At 38.7% G+C, this 23,750-nt stretch overlaps 1 protein-coding gene across 1 annotated transcript; it reads left to right on the top strand.

The window, feature by feature from the left end:
* Window positions 1–2,169: 2,169 nt before the first annotated feature.
* On the top strand, window positions 2,170–14,462 carry LOC128791510 (pancreatic lipase-related protein 2-like). The gene is made up of 13 exons (XM_053949232.1): window positions 2,170–2,247; window positions 3,151–3,199; window positions 4,331–4,485; window positions 5,461–5,586; window positions 6,462–6,596; window positions 7,098–7,206; window positions 7,950–8,069; window positions 8,159–8,281; window positions 10,601–10,716; window positions 11,703–11,832; window positions 12,447–12,558; window positions 13,566–13,730; window positions 14,312–14,462. The coding sequence occupies exons 2-13, from the start codon at window positions 3,151–3,153 to the stop codon at window positions 14,373–14,375; spliced, it is 1,404 nt and encodes a 467-aa protein (XP_053805207.1). The 5' UTR covers window positions 2,170–2,247; the 3' UTR covers window positions 14,376–14,462.
* Window positions 14,463–23,750: the final 9,288 nt, after the last annotated feature.

Below are 23,750 nucleotides of genomic sequence, written 5' to 3'. Positions count from 1 at the left end.
TGTCCTCATCTTAGGTAAAATTAAAAACACTTTAATATTTTGTTATTTTAATTTTAACTTGGCAAAGTCACTGAATCTTGTGAGTGATCTGAAATCTGCACCACCAGATTGCAGTTGAGTCCATGTTGCAGCAGAGGGTTCAGGTATGATTTGGGACTACAATACCAGGTTTGAGAAGGGCTTCTTAATGTAATGAGTTATTCACATTCCTTGAGCTCCCCTAAGAACATAGGCACCAAAATATGCTGGTAAGGTAAAATCTATGAATTCAAATTATTCAAGAATAATTTATTGAATCAACTAGATTCATTTAAAAGTTTAAGAGACCTGCAGTAAACATTCCTTCTGAAGTGTGAAGAAATGGTGAGGATGGAATTAAATGATGGTTTGGTCCAATATTATATATAATAGAATTAAATCAGAAGGTAAGACTGGATACTAATTTTCTGTGGGGCCCTTAAATTCTAATGAATCAACCTTTCTTTGTCTATGAATTCTTAATGATATAAGAAACAAGCATGAAGTACTTTCAAATGTGATGCTTTATCAGAGATCTGAGTATACCATACATCACAGTTCTGAGTTCTATTAACTATCACTGAAGTCAGTTTTGTCCAGGATGACCTAACTTGGATGCAGATTTTTTTGTTTGTGCATCTTTTAAACACTTCATTTTTGTTTACTTAACTTCTATGGGCAACAGGTTAATTGATCAAATTGCAAGCCAGCAACAGACTTTAATTATGTGAGCAGAGGAGAACTCAATTTTGATGTGACTAAGTTAAAACTTTACTGAACTAACTTAGTCTTGAAGGGATTAATAGGAACTCCCTGAACTCCATACTAGCCTTGATTCTTAATTTTTTATTAGGGACACAGAGTTGGAAGGTATATTTTCTTCTATGATATATACAGCTGAAGAAATCAACCTTTTAAGGCTAGCTTTATAAAAAAAAAAAAAAGGAAAACCTTGAAAATGCTTTTGTACCTAGCATTTGTAAGAATCACTTTAACCCAGTTCATATTTGTGTGTGCTAGATATGGAATAACTCATCAGTCAGTGGAAGGGATTATACCAAAAGGGAGTCTCCCCTTCCTGTACACCCCTATCTTAGGAGGTGTCAGTAGTCACCCTTTTACTTAAAGGGTTTAACATTAAAATGTGGAGATGCAGGTTTCTCATTTGTGCTACACAGAATTATAGAACCATTTAGGCTGGAGAAGCCCCACATACACCTACAGGAAAAAAGATTTCTAGGAAAGTCTGATCAGAAACATGAATACAATAGTACAACAACAATATAGCACTATGTGAAATGACATCATTATCAAAACACTAAAAAATAAAATTACTGCAATTAATACAATTTAATTATGAAGATTCATGGTGATTGAATGTGGTGACAATCTGCCCCAGGAACTATTATCCTCTCTTTAAAAAGCATTTCTGTCACCTTTTCAAAGAAAAGTCAGGTAATTCATCTAGTAGCAAAATTAGAGATAAGAGATCTACAAGATGAACAAACAACAATTGACAGACTAAGCCATTTAATTTTTTATAATTTTTCATACTTCTTTCTGTATTTTCTCAAGTGACAGCTTGAACCTTACAAACACACGCTAGCTCATCCTAAAACACTTTGTGTGTGTCTTCATGTTGCAACAGTAGACTTAGATATCAAACACAAATTTGAAAACTTTGCCTAAGATTGTAAGTGATTAAGGACAGGGATCAGTTCCAGGAAGATTAGTTTTGCTATCAAAACTGTGGGGTGGAATGCAAAGGATGGGGGCTCTGCCCAAGTCACAATCTCAACCCAGCATCGCACCAAGATGAGCGGCCCCTCTGATCCTGAAAGGCCCTGTGTTTATTCAGTGTTTGCATCACACTTCCCAGCAATTTTTAGCTTGAAAAATAATAACCAATGGAGGACAATAACAGCCTGTTTGAAACTTTGCATTAAGTGGGTGGAGTCACACAGCAACTGGTCGGACCTGGTCGGTGTTATCTCTGATGAAGGCTGACAGAGGGAGATCTCTTTTGGCATTACCCAACACAGCCACAGATTCAACTGGGAATCCAAGCATTGTGGAGCAGCAGAGGGTGAGCATCCCTCTGCCACGTGCCCTTGGAGGGCAGGCACAGAGCTGTCCTGCTTCTCTCCGGGCTCCTCAAAGAGCTTCTGCAAGGTTTGCCACGAGCAACGGAGAGGTTGACCCTGAGAACTTGCTCTGAGCCTTGCCAAGGTAAAATGGGATGCACTGGAGCCAAGAACATCTAAGGAACTGAAATAAGGATCATGGTGATGAGGGGTAGGGTGTGTGGTGAGTGGCTGGAGGAGTGGAGATGGAAGCAGGATGTGCTTGAACCTGAACTTGGTTTCACAGGGATGAACTCTTTGCTCCTAACAGTGTTATGGATTTCAGGGAATGCAGGGCTCTGCCTGTGCAGCACTGGTTGGATGACATGACATTAGATTTTTTAAGAATTATCTATTTTCCTTTGAAGATAATTTGCTCGTGGTAGTAGTGAGACTGTACTTTCCCTGCTTCACCTTGGAGTAAATGATGGGTTCCATTTACCCCTGTGCTTACCGATCAGCTGGTGATTAAGTGATCAGGCAGATGAGGGCTGATAAGCATGCATGGCTGATAGCAGTGATCAAAATGAGTTTTCAAGACCATCTGTGTGATTTATAAGCACAAATTAAGTTTGTTCTTGTTTGTTGTTTTTTTTTTTTAATGCAATAATTGATGGCAGTCCTGTGAGTAACTTTTCTATGAAATCCTAGGATAAATTTCAGGCAGTAATCTGTTGATGCAAATCCTGTAAGAATTCAATTTGCATGCCCATAAACTGCAGCTCTACAGAGAAAAAAATTTCTGTTTGTAAAGGACAGGAAGATGATCTTTAAGGATTCCTAAAGGATATCCTGATCATGCAAAATCTCCATGGCAAACAGAAATAATCCCAGAGATATTTTTTGAAACTATTTTTGAGGAAGAGTTGCTTTTTTTTTTTTTTTGATCTAACTCAGTAAATGACTGAAGTACTGAGTTTCAAGGGTTTTTAATGGGTTAAGGGAACCCTTAGGTGAATTCCAGATTCTAATTTCAATTATGTTTGAATTGTGTTCTTATTCACTTCAGATGCGTGCAGTATGGATCACTACTCTTTTTCTTCTAAATGCAGCCAGAGGTGAGACATATAATGAATGAAGTCTATAAAGACTAAAAATTATGTGCAGCTTATACTAGGATATCTATATTCTAGAAAAAAAACCTGTTCATTGGGATGGATTTAACATAATTCTTCATTAGGACCACTGAGTCATGTCATGTCTTTCCCACATTTAACTCATTACTTTTTAATTCTGTAAAGGTTCTTGCAGCTAGTAAACAGAATGGGAATCAGAAAGATATTTTTATATGCAAATTGATACTGAAATTCTTCCAGAACATTTCCTACCCTCAACTCACTCATGGTAGCTACAACCCTGGTAATGAAAGCCTAGGCACCTACTCTTCACAGTGCTATCCAGAGAACAAGAAAATAGTCTTGGTCCAAAATACCTCTTTAATGACAGGAAAGAATGGTCTTTTTAATAGCAATAAAAATTTCTTGGGATTTCACAACTGATGTGCTATAACAGTGTGGAAGGATGACAATTAATGGCAACACCTGCATGTCATATTTGCACCTTTACTGTATTAAAGGCACAATAGAAATTGTGAAACTGGTCCTTCAGGCACAGACCACACATCCTGAGGCTGTACTTTGCTCTAAGCTTCCACTCAAATTCCACTTTATTGCTTCCACTAAAATCTCATGGTGATGAAAAAATTAAGGAAGATGTTTAATGCCCGTTGTGGAGCAACCAGAAGTATTTATTTTAATGTTTTGGTTTCTTTTTGCTCCCTCATGAGCTGTTGCACAAGAAGTAACAATTTAGATAATCCCTGGAGTTTAGGACTGATTTAAAGGACTACTCTGTGCTGACAGCAAAAGCTGATTTCTTCCCTGGATCAAGATTTTATTGTCTTCTTCCAAGGGCTGTGTTAACAATATGTTCAACCAAACACACCCTGAGCTCACCAGGCTGAGCTCCAGGTTCTGTTTGCAGCAGGAAAGTTCAAGTCCTGAAGTTCAAGTCCTTGCTGCAAGCACCTGAGCACAACTGAGCCCGTTAATGAAAAATGCTCAGAAGTGCCATCCTAATCCAAATCAGGCTTGTTTGGCTTTCCTGATGTAAACCCTCTCCTGACAGCTTCGGGTACAGAACCTGTGACGTTCCCAAAACAAGAATATCTTTTTCTTTGTGCACCCCAGGAAGGGAAGTTTGCTACAAAAGGCTTGGATGCTTTTCAGACAGCCCCCCATGGGCTGGGATCCCAGGGAGACAACTGGCAGGCTTGCCCAGCTCTCCAGATGCTGTGAACACAAATTTCCTTCTTTACACCAGAGATAACATGGTGAAATACCAAGTAAGAAAATGCTTTGGTTTTAAATACTGACAGTGTACAATACATTCAATAAATTGTAGGGACAGTTTCTTTTCTCACATATTTTGCTCATATGACTGCTGGGAGAACCTCCAATTCTATATTAGACACATGATAATTTTCTTCCATCTTTTTTCCTTTTTCCTCATTTCGGCTCCCTGAGGAGCCAGGTATATTTACAACATATTAATCACAGCCTTCTAACATAAGTTATTACAGGTAAAAGGCTCCAGAATTAAGGGGTTTTATATAAATGGCAGTCACAATCAGTGGAGGTGTTTATTAAGCCACTTCAGAACAAGTCCAACTCCTCCAGCTGAGAGGGCCTATGAGGTTTTAACAAATCAGTCTTTCACTGAAGGTGAGATGTCTGCTAATTAGTGCATGACATCCCCCTTTTAAGTCAATAAAACCATAACAAAAATATGTAAGAGTTAGTACTCAGAATTTCTTTAAAAGAAAATAATGCCTTCTTTCTCAATACACTAAAATACCTACAGCCTCTGAATTTGTAAGCCTGGTGGGCTTTCCCATAAAATATAAATGAAGCAATTAAGGTCTTATCTTCAAAGGAAAAAAAGAAAGAAAAATAGGTATAGTTTCAAAGTCAACCACATAATACCTTTCAGAAGATGCTATCTTTGCATTTCTATTGCCAACTTTGATAAAATCTCATACTTACATGGCATGTTGTACCAGTATATCACAAAGCATTGTGCAGAAGATGCCAGTATCATTAGTTCAATTAACCAGAGGAAGTGAAGCATTTGTTGAAGTGATTAATTGATTAATTGAAACGCAAAAAGCAGTTTAGGAATGAGAAATAAGACCCATCTCTTCTAGGTCTAGAACTATGCCTTAACCATTGGGGCACTCTGCCCTTTATCAAAATGTACAGTGGGATGGAACAGTCACATCCTTGTTGTGTTTGTTGGTTGTTTGGTTCTTTTGGCACAGAGGATTTCAGCTACAAATCCTTCAACTATAAAAGCTTCGAATTTCCGGGCGCACAGGAAAACTCGTTTCATTATACACGGCCACCTTGCTGGAGCAGATCTCCCCTGGATAACAAGCATATGCAGGGTGGGTACAACTATTGTTTGACAGTCATTTTGCTTGTGTTTGAAAGTCTAAATATCCACATCTGGCTTAAAATTCCCATGTAAAATTTATACCTCTGTTGTCTTGTTAATTCAGGGGATATATAAGGAGCACAAAAGTCAGAATGAAGCCCGGTTCCACACGACCACTGTCTTGTTCCTGGCTATGAGTATAGTGCACTTCAGCTTCTGTTTAATGTCCTTTTGCTGCATTCACCTCCACAGGGAAAGCTATAATAAATTGATTTTTCAATTCCTTGCCAATAATAAAGGGGGAAAAAAGAGTGAGTTTTCTCACCTCAGCAAAAGGTCACAATAAACATGCCAGTTTGAGTGACACATCTGATCTAATAAAACCAAAAGGCTTTGTTCAGCAGATTGGTTTCATTCCACTCTGGCACAGTTCAAAAATTAAATTGTTTCAGAATAAAATACAAAATCAGAAAGTTCTATTGGCAGAAGTGTCTAAATAGAATATTTTGGTTATAATGCATGAACTTCAGGGCTGAACAATTCAAGCACAAATTTGAGAATCCTTTTAGATGATGCAAGCATAAAAATTTTGAAGAATTAAGCTTGGACCTATTTTGGTAACAGGGTACTGTAATTAAGAGAAGTTGGTACCTTAGAGCCAACCGAGGTATTTGGAATGGAAAAAAAGCTGAAGGAAGCTTGTGAGTGCTCTCTAATCAATGGTTCCACTCTGCCTCCTTGTGTTGATCTTGAGCATCAGTAGGAATTCCTAGAGATGTATCATCACCAGTCACACAAACAGAACAAAATACAGTTTACACATGCCCTGCTACAGTTGTAATTAATGCCTGTTCCCTTCTTTGCTCTTTTCCTGTTCTCCACCAGTTCATGTTTCACTCTGAAGACGTGAACTGCATTTTGACAGACTGGAGGGGCGGCTCCAGTGGTCTGTACACAGACGCCGTCAACAACGTCCGCATTGTGGGGGCCGAGCTGGAGTACCTGGTGAACTTCCTCGAGGTAAAAAAATACCCCTGGAACGTGCACAGTCCACATAAAGGTGGTGCTCAGAGTGGCACCTTTAGATCTAATTCAATAGAGCCAGGAAGAACAAGAAATACCCAGTAAAGCAGGTGCAAATGTTTTCCAAGGGCTTTAATCCCGCACAAATGAAAATACCTGCTTTAGTGTCATAACTGATTTCAAAAACTAACAAGACTTTTCAGCAGTTCAAAAGGTTTGAAAATCTGAAATGAAAAATTAAATCCCCTAGATTCAGTGTAGCGGGATAAGATGGTAAGTAGCCATGAACACCCTGAAAATGAAGAGGGGAGGGATGATTGGGGAATTGCTTCTCTTTACGTAGAGATCCCATCACCCAGAACTGTGACTTTCCACCAAGACACTCATCTCCATTGCCCAGTGACCTGGCCACCTCCTAGCACTGCATGGGGATATGCTGCAGTGTCACTGGCTCGTATACCCACACTGGTTTTTTCTCCTTTCCATAAACCTTCACAGAAAGACTATGGCTACTCTCCTGCCAACATCCATTTCATCGGCCACAGCCTTGGAGCACACGTTGCAGGGGAGGCAGGGAGGAGGAAGCCTGGCATTGGAAGAATAACAGGTACTGCAGCTATTTCAGCTGATAAAACTTGATATTTTCACACAACTTAAGAGAACTGAAGAATCATTGTTGCTTTATAAACATACAATACAGAATGCAATGTGTTGGTTTGTCATAAATAACAGTGTCCAGCCAGCATGGTGGCACACAAGTCATGACACAGTCACACATTGCTTTCTTTTAAAAACTCACTATTTTATGCTTTCCTCCTCTCCCAGTCAGTTCTTTTCTCTGCATAGACATTGCTTTGTCTAAGGCATGCACACTGTGAGCAGTCACACGGGCAACTCAGGGAAAGTGGGGTCAGAGCTGTGTTTCTTTATCTCCAAAGAGACCTCAATGACACTGAAGTGAAGGGATACCATTTTCAACCAAGATATTCTGGAAATTAAAATAGCCTTCTTGCCAAATAAAAATTCATAAATAAATCTATGTGCTCAGAGTAACATATGAAGATTTCATATTTTTCAATAAAATGATGATAAAAACCCCAATAAACCAAATCTGTTCTTATATCATTGTTCCCAAAAGTAAGCCAAGCAGCCACCAGAATTTTACTGTGCTGCAATGCCTTCAGTCAGCTTTCTATTAATACCTTGCCTGTTTTTCTGGCTGTGGACCACAAAATGGATTTTTTTAATGTAAAGGCAGAAATGTAATCACATATATAGCATACATAACCTGTATGTGGTGATATACATATAGTATTATTTACTCAATCAGATATCTCTCCATTCATTTAGGTTTGGATCCAGCTGGGCCCCTTTTCCAGTACACTCCCACAACGGTTAGGCTGGATCCTTCAGATGCAAAATTTGTTGATATAATTCATACTCATGCTGGTCATCTTTTCTTTGACTTTGGTAAGTTTTCATTTAAAGGCTGCCATTGGCACACAGGTTGGCTACAGAACACCTAGGAGTGATCTGCCAGGATCCATTGTGCATTTCAGCTCCAGGGATTCTTCAGACTTGTGGCCACCTGGATTTTTACCCAAATGGTGGGAAGAAGATGCCAGGATGCAACCAGCTTCGTGTACCTCCTGCAACTCGGGATATCAATGACCTGATGAGAGGTAAATATATTTCAAAAAAGTAATACCTCATTATAAGTTACAACAACACTTCATTATAAGTTAGAAACAAAGGCTAGGATAAGGTAATACCTTTATATAGCTCAGATTTGGAATAAGGAGACAATGCTCAAAAATGGAACATTTAAAGCTGCCTCTGAAATACCCTCCAATTTTCTTTTGCAAACAAGGCAAATTCTAGATGAAAACTTCAGTTAAAGCATGCAAAATTGTGCATCACAAGCTTTCTAAGAGCCTGCCACTGTGCTGACAGGCTGACCTCAGTGGGAATTCTTCACATGAAGGACCAGTAAAATTTCATTCATGGATAATCCAAAAATGAGTATTTTAAAATCTGAGCTCTCCTTTTCCCTAGGAAGATAGAACTCCCAATATTAGTGGGATTCATGCATGCCATCAGGCTTTAGTCTCTTCAAAGGGAACAGCCCAAGGTCAGAAATATAAAAGATGATAAAATGACTGCTCTATTAGTAGTTCTTCAAAGGAAGTTGGGCAGTTAATCAGAATTACCCTGGGATCCACTACAATAGATCCACAAAATCCTGTCTTCTGATCCTAACCTACAGAAATGAGAACATCTGTTATTCACAACTAAATGGTTTGAAATCCCTACCACTAGTTAAATAATTTGCTTTCAAAAATGCTCTCCCTTAGAACTGGTTGAGAACTAAGTAACAAAGAGAACTGAAAGCTGGCTGTGCTCAAAGTCACTTGGGACAAAAACAGTTTCCAATTGGAATGCATAAAAATGTCTGTATTTAAATAAAAAAATTAAATATTTTTCCAGAGGCATTTCACAAGGCTCTTTGCAATGTTTTGTCTTGAAGGAGAAACTCAGCTCTATTGAACACGAGCAGATGGAGTTGGTTGTTCAAGCAGCTCTTAAAAATAGAGACAGCCTTAACTGCCTCCTCTGGGTTAAACCTTACTTTGTTTGGTAACCTCTCTATTGTTTGCTAATGTTTACATATATGTAGTGTTTTTATGCATGAAGTGCTTTAGAAATAATATTTAGTGACTTTTTCCCTATAGTTTTTGATGCAATAGAAAGACTATAGGTGTTAAGTGAATTTGCCACTAACTTAAATTGAGCCAGCTGTAAGAGCTGAGGGTTTAAAAGCACAAACCCTTCTGAATTAAAGAAGGAGCTACTAAGAAAACATACTCAGGAAGCCTTGATGATGCAGATTATTTCCAAGAAAAACAGACAAGTGCTTTTCAGAGAGATTTTAATGTGGAGTTTCTTTTCTTTCCTTATGGAAAGAACAATGTGTCAACTGGTCAACACCAGCTGGTCTATCTTTAAGATGCATAAACATTGCCATTAGGGGAAATTTTCATTTCACTACAACCTGTGCTAGCTTGCAACTACTTCAGCGCCTCCCAGATTCTCACCTGTGGTTTGGTGAGCCCCCACCACATGCTGAAGTGGAATAAAGCCCATTTTTATACAAACAACCTAGCTTTAGCATATGGATTTTTGATACAGGAGAGAAACCAAGGAAGATAACATTTGCTATAAGGGACAAGTAAACATAACCCAAATAGCACTTTCTTCTTTCCTTACTGGCTGCTTATAAATTTCAGCCTGATGGGAAAAAGTACTTGTTTCAAAGAGTTCTGACAAAATCAAGGACATACTGCCAAATATCCTGCTTTTCAGAGGATTTCACAGAATTGCTATCAAATGACTGCACATTTTCTAGTGCTTAAAAACACTAAAAGCCACAGAATTTATAATAATTGCTAAAATTGCCTTTAATTCTAGAAATTAGTGGAAACTGTGATTTTACAGAATATCATGTTGTGATAACTGTAAGAAAAGGAAAACTACTTCATTATAACTACTGTATGCTTTACAAAAACTGTAGCTATGAAATATTCCAATCTTTAAAATATCAAAGGGGAACACTCCCAAATGCTTCTTGTTTCACCTTGTGCATCTCCACCTCTTGTAAAAACTACCTCTTTCCAATAGAAAATAATATATGTCTTACTAGGAAACCAAATAATTCACAATTTAAATGTCTTTTAATCATTGCTATTTCTTTTACCTGAGATATCACTATATATGCAAGTGTTTTTCAGGAAAAGAGACCCCAGAATGTTTCTTTGGCATGGACCTTATGTTAATGTATTGCTTTAATCACTTTTACCTGTTGGGTTTTTTTCCTTGTTTGTTTGTTTTGATTTTTTGTTGGGTTTTTTTGTTTGTTTGTTTTTGTTTTTTGTTTGGTTTGTTTTTTTTGTTTTTTTCATTTGTTTTCTTTTGTTTTGTTTTCTTTTGTTTTTTTTTCCCAGCATACAGATCTTTTGGATGTGGACATAAAAGAAGTCTCAGGTATTATGCTGAGAGCATCATCACTCCAAATGGATTTGTTGGGTATCAGTGTGACACATACCGAGAGTTTGTGTTGGTAAGTACCAGGTCTGGGTTTATCTGAGGCCCTATAGCCCTGCCCTTCTTCTTTTAATAATTTCTGGGACAAGTTCTACACTTGGGCTCATGGGATATGGGCACATTCAGAACCACTGACCACCTTCATTCAGACCGTACCCAAACCCAAGCAATTTCACAATAGAGAAGTGATGATGATCATGTAGCCTTTTTTTCATCAAATACACAAACAGCCAAAGGGCCACAAATAGCAGTTTGAGCAGAACCTCCCACATATCAAAACTGAACTACCTAAACACAGCAGAGCTATTTTTTCCCACTGCAATTAATCTTCTTTCATGTTTATCTTTTTTTTACCTTTTTTTTTAATGGATGTCAAGGTCTTGATCTGATTGTCTGATCTGTGTAGGTAGATCAAATTCATTAAGGCTCTACATGGCAATAAAAGATAAAGAGCTGACAGAACAAATCCCAGATGGAAAGCTCAAACTTCCTAAATTCCTAAATTCCAGTATTCCTAAACATAAATATTTTTACCATATGAGTGAGGTATTCAGCCAGACCCCCTTAGAAACGTGGTTATCCATCCTATAACCAGCAGAAAACCTTCCAGTGGACTGTATGAAAAATTAACATATTACCTGGATTTTACAGAAAAGGTAGCAAGGCACAACACTCTTTATGGCATTTATTTATGGTCCCTGCAAGACCACAAGGAATTAGGCCAGATTTCCAACCTGTTTCTCTCTGACTTTCAACAAGATGAAATAAGATGACTGACCACCTCAACTCCTTTTTCAACCACATTGATAAATACTGAAGATTTTCATCTGAACTGAGCAGCAAAAACCTTAAAAAATCCAAACAAACAAACAAACAAAAACAAACAAACAAACAAAAAACAAAAACCTGGGAAAAAGCCGAAATATCCTAGTTTCCTAAAATTTAAAAAGTGAGATTAAAATAGATGATGTCTTATAACACACATTTTTATATTCCCCCCAGGGAGACTGCTTTCCATGTCCTGAAGAAGGATGCCCACTGATGGGTCATTATGCTGATAGGTTTTTACATAAAACTGAAAAAGAACACCAAAAAGTTTATTTAAACACAGGGCCCTCCCCTCCATATGCTCGTAAGTGCTCATTTTGTGGTGTATTCTAAAGTGGCAATGAATTATGTGTGAAAAAGGACCTTACACTTCTGCAGAGCTGCTGCAGTTAATGAGTTACACTCATTAAAACATCTAGAATTTTAGGTGTTAGGAACATGCAGTACCAGCATTATTTTGGAAGGCTGAGATAATTGTAAAAACAGATCAAATGATGCTCACCTTTGAGTTAAACTTGGTTATTACATGATGGCTTCAAAAATTATATAAGCTGAAACTGGGGAGGAATTTTATGCTGGAAGTGCATAATTTCAAATTTTAAAATGTTGCATTTTTTTTATTGGCAAAATTTATAACACTGAAGCATTTCAGGATATTTTAGCCAAACTCATGAAGTCAAAATGGCAGGGAGCAATAAGAAATAAAATTTTAGTTGTGATTAATGTAGAAATAGCCACAGGACTGGGGAAATAGGAAAATTAATAAATGAACTGCAATTTATCACTGGTGTTTTTTGCTTATAAGTGTGTTTGTGCAATCCTTTTCTCTCTCTTAGAGACACTGAAACATATAAGAAATTTAACCTTTAGGAAAGAAATCTCCTTACAACTGTAATCCATTTGATTTTGCTTCCCAAGGCTGGCGAAAAGAGATACATGTCAAAGTATGTGCAACAGAAACCATGAAGGGAAATATAGATGTAGCCTTGACTGGAACTAATGGGTTCAGAAAAAAATATACCATCAACAAGTAAGTTTAATGTGGCTGTTGGAAACATGGCTCTGTCACTGTTAGCACATGGAATTTATACACAGCTTTTTTTTACATGTGTCACCTAGTTCTGTGTGATCTGTGATTTACACTGGTAATAAAAGCAGCTGATAATTGTTGGAAATTCCCTTTACTGCAGACTGTGGTGAAAATCTGCTGGTCCCTCTGCTCTGTATTTTCTTTTGTTTTGTGAGGCTGATGTTAGCATAGCAAAATGGGCAAGAGCTCTGTGGCTGCTGCTGGACTCAAACATGATTTGGTGATGTCTAAGACAAAGAGCTCAGTGATGTACAGTCATCTGATTATCCTCTCCTCTGGGGAATATGTGAATAAGAAAGTTGCAGCTTGGCCATGAACTGTGCTGGAATACGGAATATGGGATTCCTGTCCCCTCGGCCTGGCCTTTTCCTGTAAATGTGAATTTAAATCTCAATAAACAGATGCTGGTCAGCAACCCAGCTTCAATATTACAAAACCAACCTCCTCTGTGTTTGAACACAGCCCCATTACTGGTCTGTACCAGGAGTACCTTTAGTTATAAATACCACTGCAGCAATAAACCTACAGATAATTTCAATGTTAATGCCGCATTGCAGTGTGTGTTCTGTTAGAGTGAACAGTGATAGCACAGAAGGCACAAATGTAAACTATAATTTTCAATTTCCTTCATGGTTGAGAGCAACCCGAAACACTGAGAGAACTTTTTGACTTGGATTTATTTGAAGATAGATCTTATTTTTCAAAAGTAATGCATAGAATAAATCATGGCAATACTGACAAAGGCTGTGCTAACTGATATGTGTTTTTTCATCCTGAAAGGTACAGGAATTTCAGCAAATCCATAAAAAAGCTCATAAAATTCCAGCAGTAGCCCAACTCTCACGGCACCCCTCAGCTCATCTCCCTTACTGCCCATAGCCAAGTTTTCTTTTCCCCCTCATTTCTGTAGAACATAGAGAATCACTTCTGTGCTTTTCTTTTGGCAGGGGAACTTTCAAACCAGGCAACACATACTTGAACTACATTGATACAGAAATTCCTGGGAACATTTCAAAAGTTGAGTTTCTCTGGAAAAAGCAACTAGGTCATGCAGACAGAGGCTGCATGGGAGCTGAAGAAGTCAGAATAATATCTGGGGAAAATGGGAATATGTAAGTACATAATCTAATGATGTAAAGGTAGAAGTTTTCCTCCTAAATTGCATTTTCATGTGCCCAGGTCTCCAGTGGCACATAGCACAGAACACAGAAACAGCTCTGCAAAGTTCAACACTGTACCTGCCTGGGCAGGGTGCTTCATGCTGACTCCAGCTGAGCCAATGGGCCTGGCAGCCACAGACATTTGCAGGACATTATATACACCTTTGGAACATACCTCTCATTTAGTTTTAACCAAAATTAATCCAGTTTATGCATCCACTCCATTTTGTCATGTAAGTGGGAAAAATGGAGGGAGCAATTCCCTTCAAAAGCACGCTCCTGTCCCAAATGGAAATGCTAAGGGAGCCTGATCAGAAAGGCAAACACATCCTAAAAGTTAATAATTAGTCATGAACTAGTAAGTCTTAAAAAAGAAATTGATAACACACACTCTATGTTCTCAGTCTATTGGAACTTATGCTTTGGCCTAACATGAAATAAAACCAGGGTTTATATTGATTATGTTGGCTAGCTGCTACAAAAATATCCCATTTTACTGACAAATATTTCCTTAAACTCTCCTGGCTTCCCAGGTCTGTGTTCTGTGGGTGTGGAACTGTGCAGCCCAGCATGTGGCAAGCCCTGGCTCTATGCTGAGGGCCAGGAATGCCTGGAGCCCTGCAGCAACCCTCACCAGCTGGAAGAGGACACTGCAGTCAGCAGCAAAGCATTAACAAGGCTCTCTCAACAAACTTTGAGAAATTTGTCCAGCCCTCCATAAAAGCTGAATTTCCAAGTCAGTGCTGTCACCTTTTCTCCATGCTACACTCCTGTGAACTATGGTTACAATGACAGAAAACACATAGTTACTAACAAGCAGCTGGACTCTTTTCTATACCTGAAACAGGCACCTCCTTTATCAAAACTCTATTGTACTACTGAGGAACTTGAATTTTCTGGCAGCTTTCAAGAAAAAAAATCTATTTTCTCTTTGCCAGTGAAACTGAATTTTCCACCTCTACTTTGCCTTTGTGACAATGCTGAAGTCAGACTTGAGCTACATCATTTGGACTAACGTTGCCACTCCAAATTTGTCAAGCATTTTGATTGTACTGGTTAGCAAAACCAGACCACTAAGAGGTATCAGCATCAGCCAAAATAAGCTAAGGTTCCATTGTTTCAATGCAGGCTACCCACAAAAAAATTCTTTCATTTTTTAATTACCTGTCTGAGGCATGCAACAGATGTTTGCATCTGATGTGAGGTTTATCATTTGGGTGCAGAAATTAAGTGTATCAATCACATTGGGCAATTCTGTTGTGTCCCATCCTGACAACCAGCTATTCCAGAATGCTTCCAGTGAGGTTCACCAAAAGGTGTTGGTGTGTTACACAAGGCTGAATGTGGCTGATGAACAGGTGTGTTTCAAATTATGCAGCAATACTTTTGAGATGTCAGAACCCTGTCACGTCCTGTGAAGTTTGCTGAAGGATCTTGCTCAGGATGTTTGATAAATCAGGTGTCTGCCTTCTCAGAGTCACTCTTCAGTACCCTTTATTTATCATCTCCCCATGAGCAGGGTGGGACCAGAAACCATCATGAGCAGGAAATTCAACCTTCTTTACCCCTTAAGGAAACGTCTTGGCAAGATTCCCTTCTTGAGCAAGAAGGGGCTTCCCTCTCCTGTGCTCCCCTGGAGATATAAAAAAGCCCCAGGTACTTCTACACCGTTTGGAAATATCTGTAACTGGTAATTACAACATCTTGAACATCTTCTATAAACCATGCATGGCTCTCTGCCCCAGAGTTACACCAGTTAAGGAAACTATTATTTTGCCTTTCTTACAGTCAGGAACTGAAGCAAAGTAAATGTAAATATTTTGATCACAAAAACCTGCGCAGCAGGGGGAGGAACTGGGTTTTATGGTGCAAACTCTGTGATCAGTGCCATGTAAGGCATCACTCCTCACAGGAAGGAAACAAAGTCCTGCTGGACTCAAGATTTCTTTAAAGCCCATCCTCTCCTGCCTCCATACTTGACTGCGCCCCTTTTGCAATTCTAAAAACTAATTTGATGCTTTTATGAACATCAAATGTAACGAACATCAAATGTTATGAACATCAAATATAATAAATCATATTCTTTCAAAAATACAAGTTTCATTTTGTTTCATTTTAAGCTATAGATTTCAACAGTGTTCTGACAAAATGTGACAGCTCATTTAGGCTGCTGACTTGTGCTACAAGTGTTGTACAGCTGATTAGACCACTTAAAAATATGCATTTTCTCACCCAACTTTTTCAGCTAAAAATAGAACATTGCATTAATTTCTTCCCCTTGTTATATTTTCATTCTTGTCATATGCTATTTCTTGAGTTAATTTTTATTCTTTGGTATAGTAGACATCAACACTGCCCTTCTTTGCTAATATATTTTTAGACAGAACAAGAGAGATTTCTTTTTATGAGATAAAGGTGAAAAAACCCACAGTGACAGCAGCTGTGTGTTGCTGGTGGCAAATAATCGTCCTCTTTGTTTCTTTCTGTATGTAAAATTTAACATTCTTCCTAGTATGAAATCTTTGGATACTATCATTTCATATTAATGATACTATTCCAAATAATGCAAGGGTTTGATATTTCATGAGAACATCTGCCATTGACAAAGCTCTGGACAGGCAATTCTTTCATATCTTTAAAGCAAGGTAAGCCATCTTTTCAGAACAATTTAAATTGAATCTTTAAAATGTCAAGTGAGACACAGCACTCCATATGTTTGGCTGTCATGTGGAAAGGTAGTGCTTTTTAAAATCAAACGTGCCTCATTTCTCCAGGGATTTAAAGGACATATTATGATTTTCATTCTGTCTTTTACATTATTTAAATATTTTGCCAAATTTTAAGTGCTTCAGAATTACAATACAAATTTAATTTTATACTCCTTAAACACGTGTTCACTACAAAAATTATGCCAAATGTAAATTAATAAGAAAGCCATTATGAAGCTTTCAGCCCCAGGCACTTTGCTCTCTCTTGGCACTCTTTTGACAATGGGGTAACGTAAAACAACTACACAAACAAACCTCTTAAGCCTTTTATGGAAAAATGGACAGCAATAATTAGCAATCCAAAATATGAACTATCTGGTCCACTTACATTATCTTTATGTACTTTATATGAAAATAATTTTGGAAGAAAACACATTTGTCCTAAAGTCATATGTGCAGGTGTGCTGAAGAGACAGCAAGGGCCTTTTTTGTCAGAATTCTCTGATAACAAAAATAAAATACTCTACTGCATAGCACAGTAGTTTCTCTTCTTTCCAAAATCACAGCCTATCAAAATGCCCCTCCTAAATGTTTGTGAGCCCAGAACTAAAATAACAACAATAATAGAAATTAACTAAACAGGAATAATAGACAGAGACCTCAGTGTTCAGATTGGGCAGTTTCTCTTTTCCTACTTTTGATTTTATCTTAATCAGTGACTTTTTAGATTTTTTTCATGCTACTGTAATCCACGACAAGACATTGATAAAATCCTTGTGTCTGTTATACAGAAGATTAAAAACAAATCCTTGGAAGGTAATTTTTCTGAGACTTTAATGCAGTCAGGGTATTTCGTGAGGCCCCTGGGTCTAACAGTTGTTTGAGAGGCTGCTGGGACAGAAGCAAAACCAAAAATCTTTGTGCATGCCCAACATTTATTTGAGTTATTCTTCTATAACCAAAGCTGACTGGAGTTGGAGTTGCCACTAAAGAACTGACCTATAACTGACCTATCAGTAAATCTATCTGGGTGGAGTCTCTACAAAACTTGGGGCTTTCTTATTCTCCTTTTGTCATTACATAATATCAGGGACTTTTGTAATTTCAAGTAGTCTCCAAGCTGCTTTAAGATGCTCTGTTTCCAGTAATTAGGGAGCAGAAGTTGATAGCATGCCCAAATTTATTTCTGTGGCAAATTTTCCAGGACAAAACAGAGCCAATGATCTTTATCTTCAAATATCAAGGATATAAAAACTTCCAGAAAGAACATGCCTCATCACCAGCCCTTGCACAAACAGAGCACGCCCACGTTGCTGTGCTCAGGAACACAAACCTCTCCCAGCTGCCACAAGGGTCTTGCAACACTGGAAGCATAAGCAATATGTGAAAATACAGGCTGGCAGTGGTGTCATCCCAGAGTTTTTTTCCTTTTTTTTATGGCTCTAGGAAAGCTTGGGGCCAAGTGTTGATGTTCAGAGCTCTAGAGGATTAGCTTTGTTCTGAGCCACTGGGCTGTAGGTGAGCTGCTCAGAGCCATGCTTTTATCAGAATACATATTCAAGGTTTGCATCTGCCTTTCCATTTCCAAGGCAAATCTATAGTTATTCCCTTTATATCACCTGATTCATTCAAATAAGTTCAATACTCTAGCATTAATAGCAGATATTAATGCTATTAACATAGCATTATATAGCATATAGAATTCAGAATAATGAACTTTACCCTCTTCCCTTTAATTCTGCCCATTACTTGTAAAGAAAATCTGGCTGTCCCTAAGGACTCCCCTCTGCCTTGGATTACTCTCATCATTTGATCTAAAACTCCCTTTTCTAGTGCTATTTGCTTCAAATACTATACTCCATAAATCTCCAGCTCACAAAACCAATAGTTAATATTGACTTTGCTTGCTTTGAGTGATTTAATTAACAGCCAGCGTATATTATGGAAAATCATAAATATTTATAACTTCCAAAACATTATTTTATTTGTTGCTGTGTGATACTGGACAGGATATACTAAGGCAAATTGGGTTTGTCTCAATTCAATTTAAAATTTGTTCACTTGACCAGAAAGAAAACACTGGAGTTAAACAATAGAAATATGAAGCACATCTCTTATTCATGGCTCTGCCACTCAAATACTGCAGGTAAGATTCTCCAATGAGCTGAGTGGTCTTTGTCTATACATATTAGCAATTCTTTAGAGGAAGGAATACACAAAGCTACTTCCAGATGACCTCCATCCAAGCTAAGAAATTCATTAACCATCTTCAATCTAAAATTGAAATGAGAGCAAGAAAAATGTTGCTTTTACAGATTGATACACTTATCCTTCTATGAAAGCCACAGTAATTTATATATTGCTGCACTTGAAACACAGTTTCTGAGATTCCTTTGGAGAACATGATTCTCAGTGAGTGTTTTGATTCTCTTTTTCCTACCTATGTGAATGCCACTGCTACAAAAAAGGATTTATGGCCTTGATAATTCTCAGGCTGACATTTATAAAACCACTGGATGTGTTCACTTGCACATTGTCAGAGGCAGCTGCAAAAGCCAGACTTTTCTTCCTGCCCACTAAAATCTGTTTTCCTCTTAAGACATAGAAACAGGCCCAGAAAAAATTACCATTCCTAAAAGGAGCTACACCTCAAAAGCCTACAACATGGGTTAGAAATTACTTTTGCTATTAATTCTGATTTGTTGTACTAGCCTACATTAATTTAATCACACCATTGTGATTAAAAATACTCTCTGAAATACACAGAGAGTGAAACTCAGTGGCACTGTTTCAGCACTCGCACACAAAGACTAACTCTGTGGAAATAACAGTAAAATATTTGAGCATATCTAGAAATCCTGGTCCCCTAAAAATGTTTCAAAGGGGTCTGATCACCACACAAAGATGGCCATCAGATTCTGAAGGAGTCTCATCATAAACAGAGGCACCAGTTTCAGTGGCTGCTTTGCATTTGAGTTACATGCCAGAATTTTGACACAAGGCACATGAGGGCACATGATTCCTTATCTCTTTTCCTTGGCTCCCCAAACTCATTCCTCCCCCGATCTATCTCATGAGCTGCCTTGCTCTGAGCAGATATGTGTCCCACAGCTGCTGCCAAATCTCCATCTTCCAGTCAATGAAGGTAGACTTGAGTGTCAAGAATTTCTTATTAGCTGGATCTCTTCTGTCTTATCTGAAATCACACACACATTGTCAGTGTAAGCAGAAATTAAATATGAGATGCCGTCCCTTACTGGCCAGTGCTTCCCCCACATTCCTCTCAGACTTCTTTCTAATGATTATTTTCATATATCTCACTGCCTTGCACCACTCCACCAAGAACCAGACCCAGACTCAAACATTCCTGTAGGTGCCATGTGCCACAGGGACTGACAGACACTCTTGACTCAGTCTCTCCAATGCCTTGCAGGCTGATTGCCTTACATACAATTCAGTATATGGAGGAACATTTTTTTGGTGTAATTTCTGAAATATCTTCTTTCAGGCAATGCACATATCTCAGGACCACAAATTGGCTCCTTATGTGAACCACAGATCCAGCCCAAGTTACTTCCTGCCCTCAGGCACTTGCACCACTCCCTGATTAAGGGTGACAGTCACTCCTACCCAGGTGATGATGGCAGCACCCATCCTGCAGATAGCACTGTAGGGACTTGAGGCCTCGCTCAGGAACTGAAAGAACTGGGTTCTGACATGGCTGTGACTCACAGTCTCCAGAGCACAGAAGAGAATCTGGGATTTACATGATGGACAAGTCGTGAAAAGATGAATGACATGATTATCATCACCCTATCCTTCTCCTGGAACAGTTCTGAATGAAAGTGCCTGTGGTTTCTCTGATCTAGGTGGATCACAATAATGTCAGTTTACACCAGTTATATTCAGAGCATGCCAGCTGGTAAGAGAGCTTGGTACAGAGACATCAAATGTGTAAATCCCACATGGCCTAAGAGGACATAGATTAGACAAAATGGGAGTGGGTAGACAGAGCTTGAGGAACTTCACTAGTAAAAACTGAGATACTTATATTGCCCCTAAGTTCTAAGACTATTTTCCCTATTAATTTCTTTTAAAAGAAGCTAGTCTTCCCTTGATTAAAAAAAAACATTTTAAAATATAAAGAGGTTTGATTATATGAAAATGTACAAAGGTGTCCTGTGACAAGGCATGTTCACCAGGCAGCTAACAGAAAGACAGCTGGTGATTGCTGGGGGGGAACACAGAGCAAGGAAATAAAGCTGCTCTGAACCGGCCGGCAGTGGAGGGTCAGTCATTACCTGTAACACGAGCTCACAATAACCAGTTAACCCAGGAGAGCATTCCATGTTGGCTGGGATGAATGTCACACACAACAACCCCTCTGAGGGGGCTCAAACGGCCTCATTTTGCTTTTCTTCAAACTAACAAAACTTCAGGAGGGGAAAATGTTGCTGAATTACACACGAGGAGAGGCGAGGAAAGGCAACATCTGTTATACCCAGCATCGAGGGGATCACTCGTACAAAGGCTCTCGCTCACCCACACCAAGCCTGTAATTAGACACCGTGTGGGCAGGTCTGCACCTACTGTCGTGGGACTGATTCCAAGTGAAAAAGGCCAGTAGCCACCAGGATTTGACAGGGAGCTGGCTGAACAGAGCCTGCAAAGCACTGACCCCTTCTGCATTCACAGTGGTAAGTGCTGAAAAATTGCTGGGGTTTGGGGATGGGTGTCTGTACGAGCTGTAGGTCGGGACTTCAAGGACTCCTTAGCTTAAAAATAGCCAGGCTGAATGGTGTGGTCTGAGTGAGCATGCAAAAAGCAAACAGCAGCACTCAGAGAGGGACCCTGGGCAGCAGCTAGGAGGCTTAAAACTTTTCAATTCCAGGAAATCCCAGTAGGGGATGAGAATTTCTGGGCTGCGACAATGCAACACAGCCAGGAAAACAGGGTGGATTCAGTGGGGCTAAGGTAATTTGAGGCTGAATATATCCCTGTTTTTAAAGGAAGAAGCAAATGACAGTATTTGCAGATGGTAGCTGGACTTCTTTCATCTTTAAGGAAAATGCATTAAAAACACAAGTAACAGCAGAAATTAAAAAGGAGGATAAAACAGGCTACATATTTAAGCATTATTAGGGCCACAGAAAATTTAAAGGGAGAATGGAAATGGGGAAGAATTCTAGAGCTGTTTTGTGGAAGAAGGTGAAAAAAAGACTTTTTTTGGTAGACTACTGTGCACAGGGGAACTTGAACTAGTCATTGGGAAGGGCTATTCTGCACTTCAGAAATGGCAAAAGGACAACAGTGTTGGTCTTGGAGTTGACTAAGTTTAAAAGCAACCTAATCCTGGAGATGAACAGTGGAGATCAGCTGGGGAGGACAGAAAAGTGGCCAGGTGGTGGCTGCAGGTCAGCTGAAGGCTCCCTGGTTACTCAGAATTGGCACAGCCACTTCCTAAAACTGAATCACTTTTGTTGTTGGTTTGTTTGGGGTTTTTTATGATGCTTGTAATCAGATTAAATTATCATAATTGTCTCTGTAAACTTGAATGTATGAATACCATGTAAGGTCAAGGTGAGAACCCTATTATTTAGGAAATCTGAGCAAATACTGCATAGTAGGAAGCCAGACTTGTTATTAAATATGTTTTCTTCACAGTTATCCTACAATTTCCTAAGTTGTTCACCAGTTCTAAGCAACTGACCTAAACAACTTACTTCTTACTGCACCCTCCAACATACCTACCTAACCTTTTATTGGAGCTCTTCCCACATTAAATGTCTCAAGAAAATAATTTGCATCACTATTCTGAGTCATTCAGGTCAATGTCCTAGTCCACTGTTTCAGATTCAGTTTAAGAGGTCAATTGGTACTCAGAAAAATCTCCTACCCAGACCAGACAATGTGTGTGAGCCCTGCCTTGCCATGGCTATGGCTTTGGAGGAAGAAAATTTCCAAAAGGTTCTGCACATCTTTGTTCTGCTACAAAATTGATTTCTCTCATATTAAATTTGTGGGTTCCAGAGCTGTTCAATTAAGAGCCGTTTCCTCCTGCAGAACTTCACTAAAAGCTGGTGAGCAAGCAGGAAAGGAGGCTGACCAATGTCAAGATGATTTTTACTTGTTAGTGCTCATCTGTACTGAAGCAGTGTCAAAGAACCTTCATCCAGAATCAGGACCCTGCATTGGGCTGTTCATGGGGAGGAGCTGGAGATGAAATTAATTCTTTCACAGCCATGCCAATTACTCTGCTACCTGAGTTATCACACCATATCACCAGCATTTTCCTCAGTACTCTGCACTCCAGTTTTGAGTATTTGATAGTTATTTAATAGTCTGCTCGGGTACTGTGCCTGAGCCACTGATTGTAGGCTGTGCCTAGGAAGAAATGGCATTCTTTGTGTGCTTGTATAGAGTGGGCTGAAGAACAAAATCACATTCAAATAAATAACTAAAAATCATATTGTACTTTCAGGGATTTGCATATATAATAGAGGATAAATATGTACATGATCCCATTATGAGGCCTAAAGATACTATTGTAATTTTTTTTCATTTTCTTTCTGTTACCATTTAAAGTAATGTTCAACACTTGGGTGTGCAATTAGTTCTCTAAATGCCTCACACTCAAATCCAAGCAAGAATTTGCTGGGAGAACAAGAAATTTAACCTACAACTCCTATATCCAAAGTTTATATGTTAAACTCTGGATGGGTTCTCCTCCTTTGTATTGATTTACAATTTTAACTGAATGCTGAGCCAAACTGCTGAAAAACAAGAAAGAAATAAAACAGTGGAAAGAGAGAACTGCAAAGATATTCTCATTCTCTGCTTAAGGACAGTGCCTGTGCAGGGAATAGAGGAAGTATGGCTGCAGTGGTAAAGCAAGAAAAAAAATGGGGAAAAAAAAATCACACATCAAAAGGACCTGAAAGAAGGTAGAGAACTTAAACTTCAGTACTGAAGGGATAAAGCAGACCTGAAAACTGGAAAGTAGTATTCTCCCAATTTTATGTGTGGAAACAAAGAATAACAAGTTCCTTGGCACTTCAAAAGTCACTACTAACACATAAGCAAGACTTTAAAGGTCTTTTCAGTTACAGCTTCCTCAAATGTTCACCTGAGATCTGCAAAGATGACATGCAGTGTGACAGCATTTAATTTCCCAGACACCAAAAAACAGTCCTACATCCAAAAACTCTACTTTTTTTTTACTATACTTTAGCCTAGATGTCAGCATTTTTTCAGTCTGAGCGCA

The sequence above is a fragment of the Vidua chalybeata genome, chromosome 8, assembly GCF_026979565.1.
Source record: "Vidua chalybeata isolate OUT-0048 chromosome 8, bVidCha1 merged haplotype, whole genome shotgun sequence".
In the NCBI taxonomy this organism is placed as follows: domain Eukaryota; kingdom Metazoa; phylum Chordata; class Aves; order Passeriformes; family Viduidae; genus Vidua; species Vidua chalybeata.
This window is presented reverse-complemented; position numbering and strand designations above follow the sequence as displayed.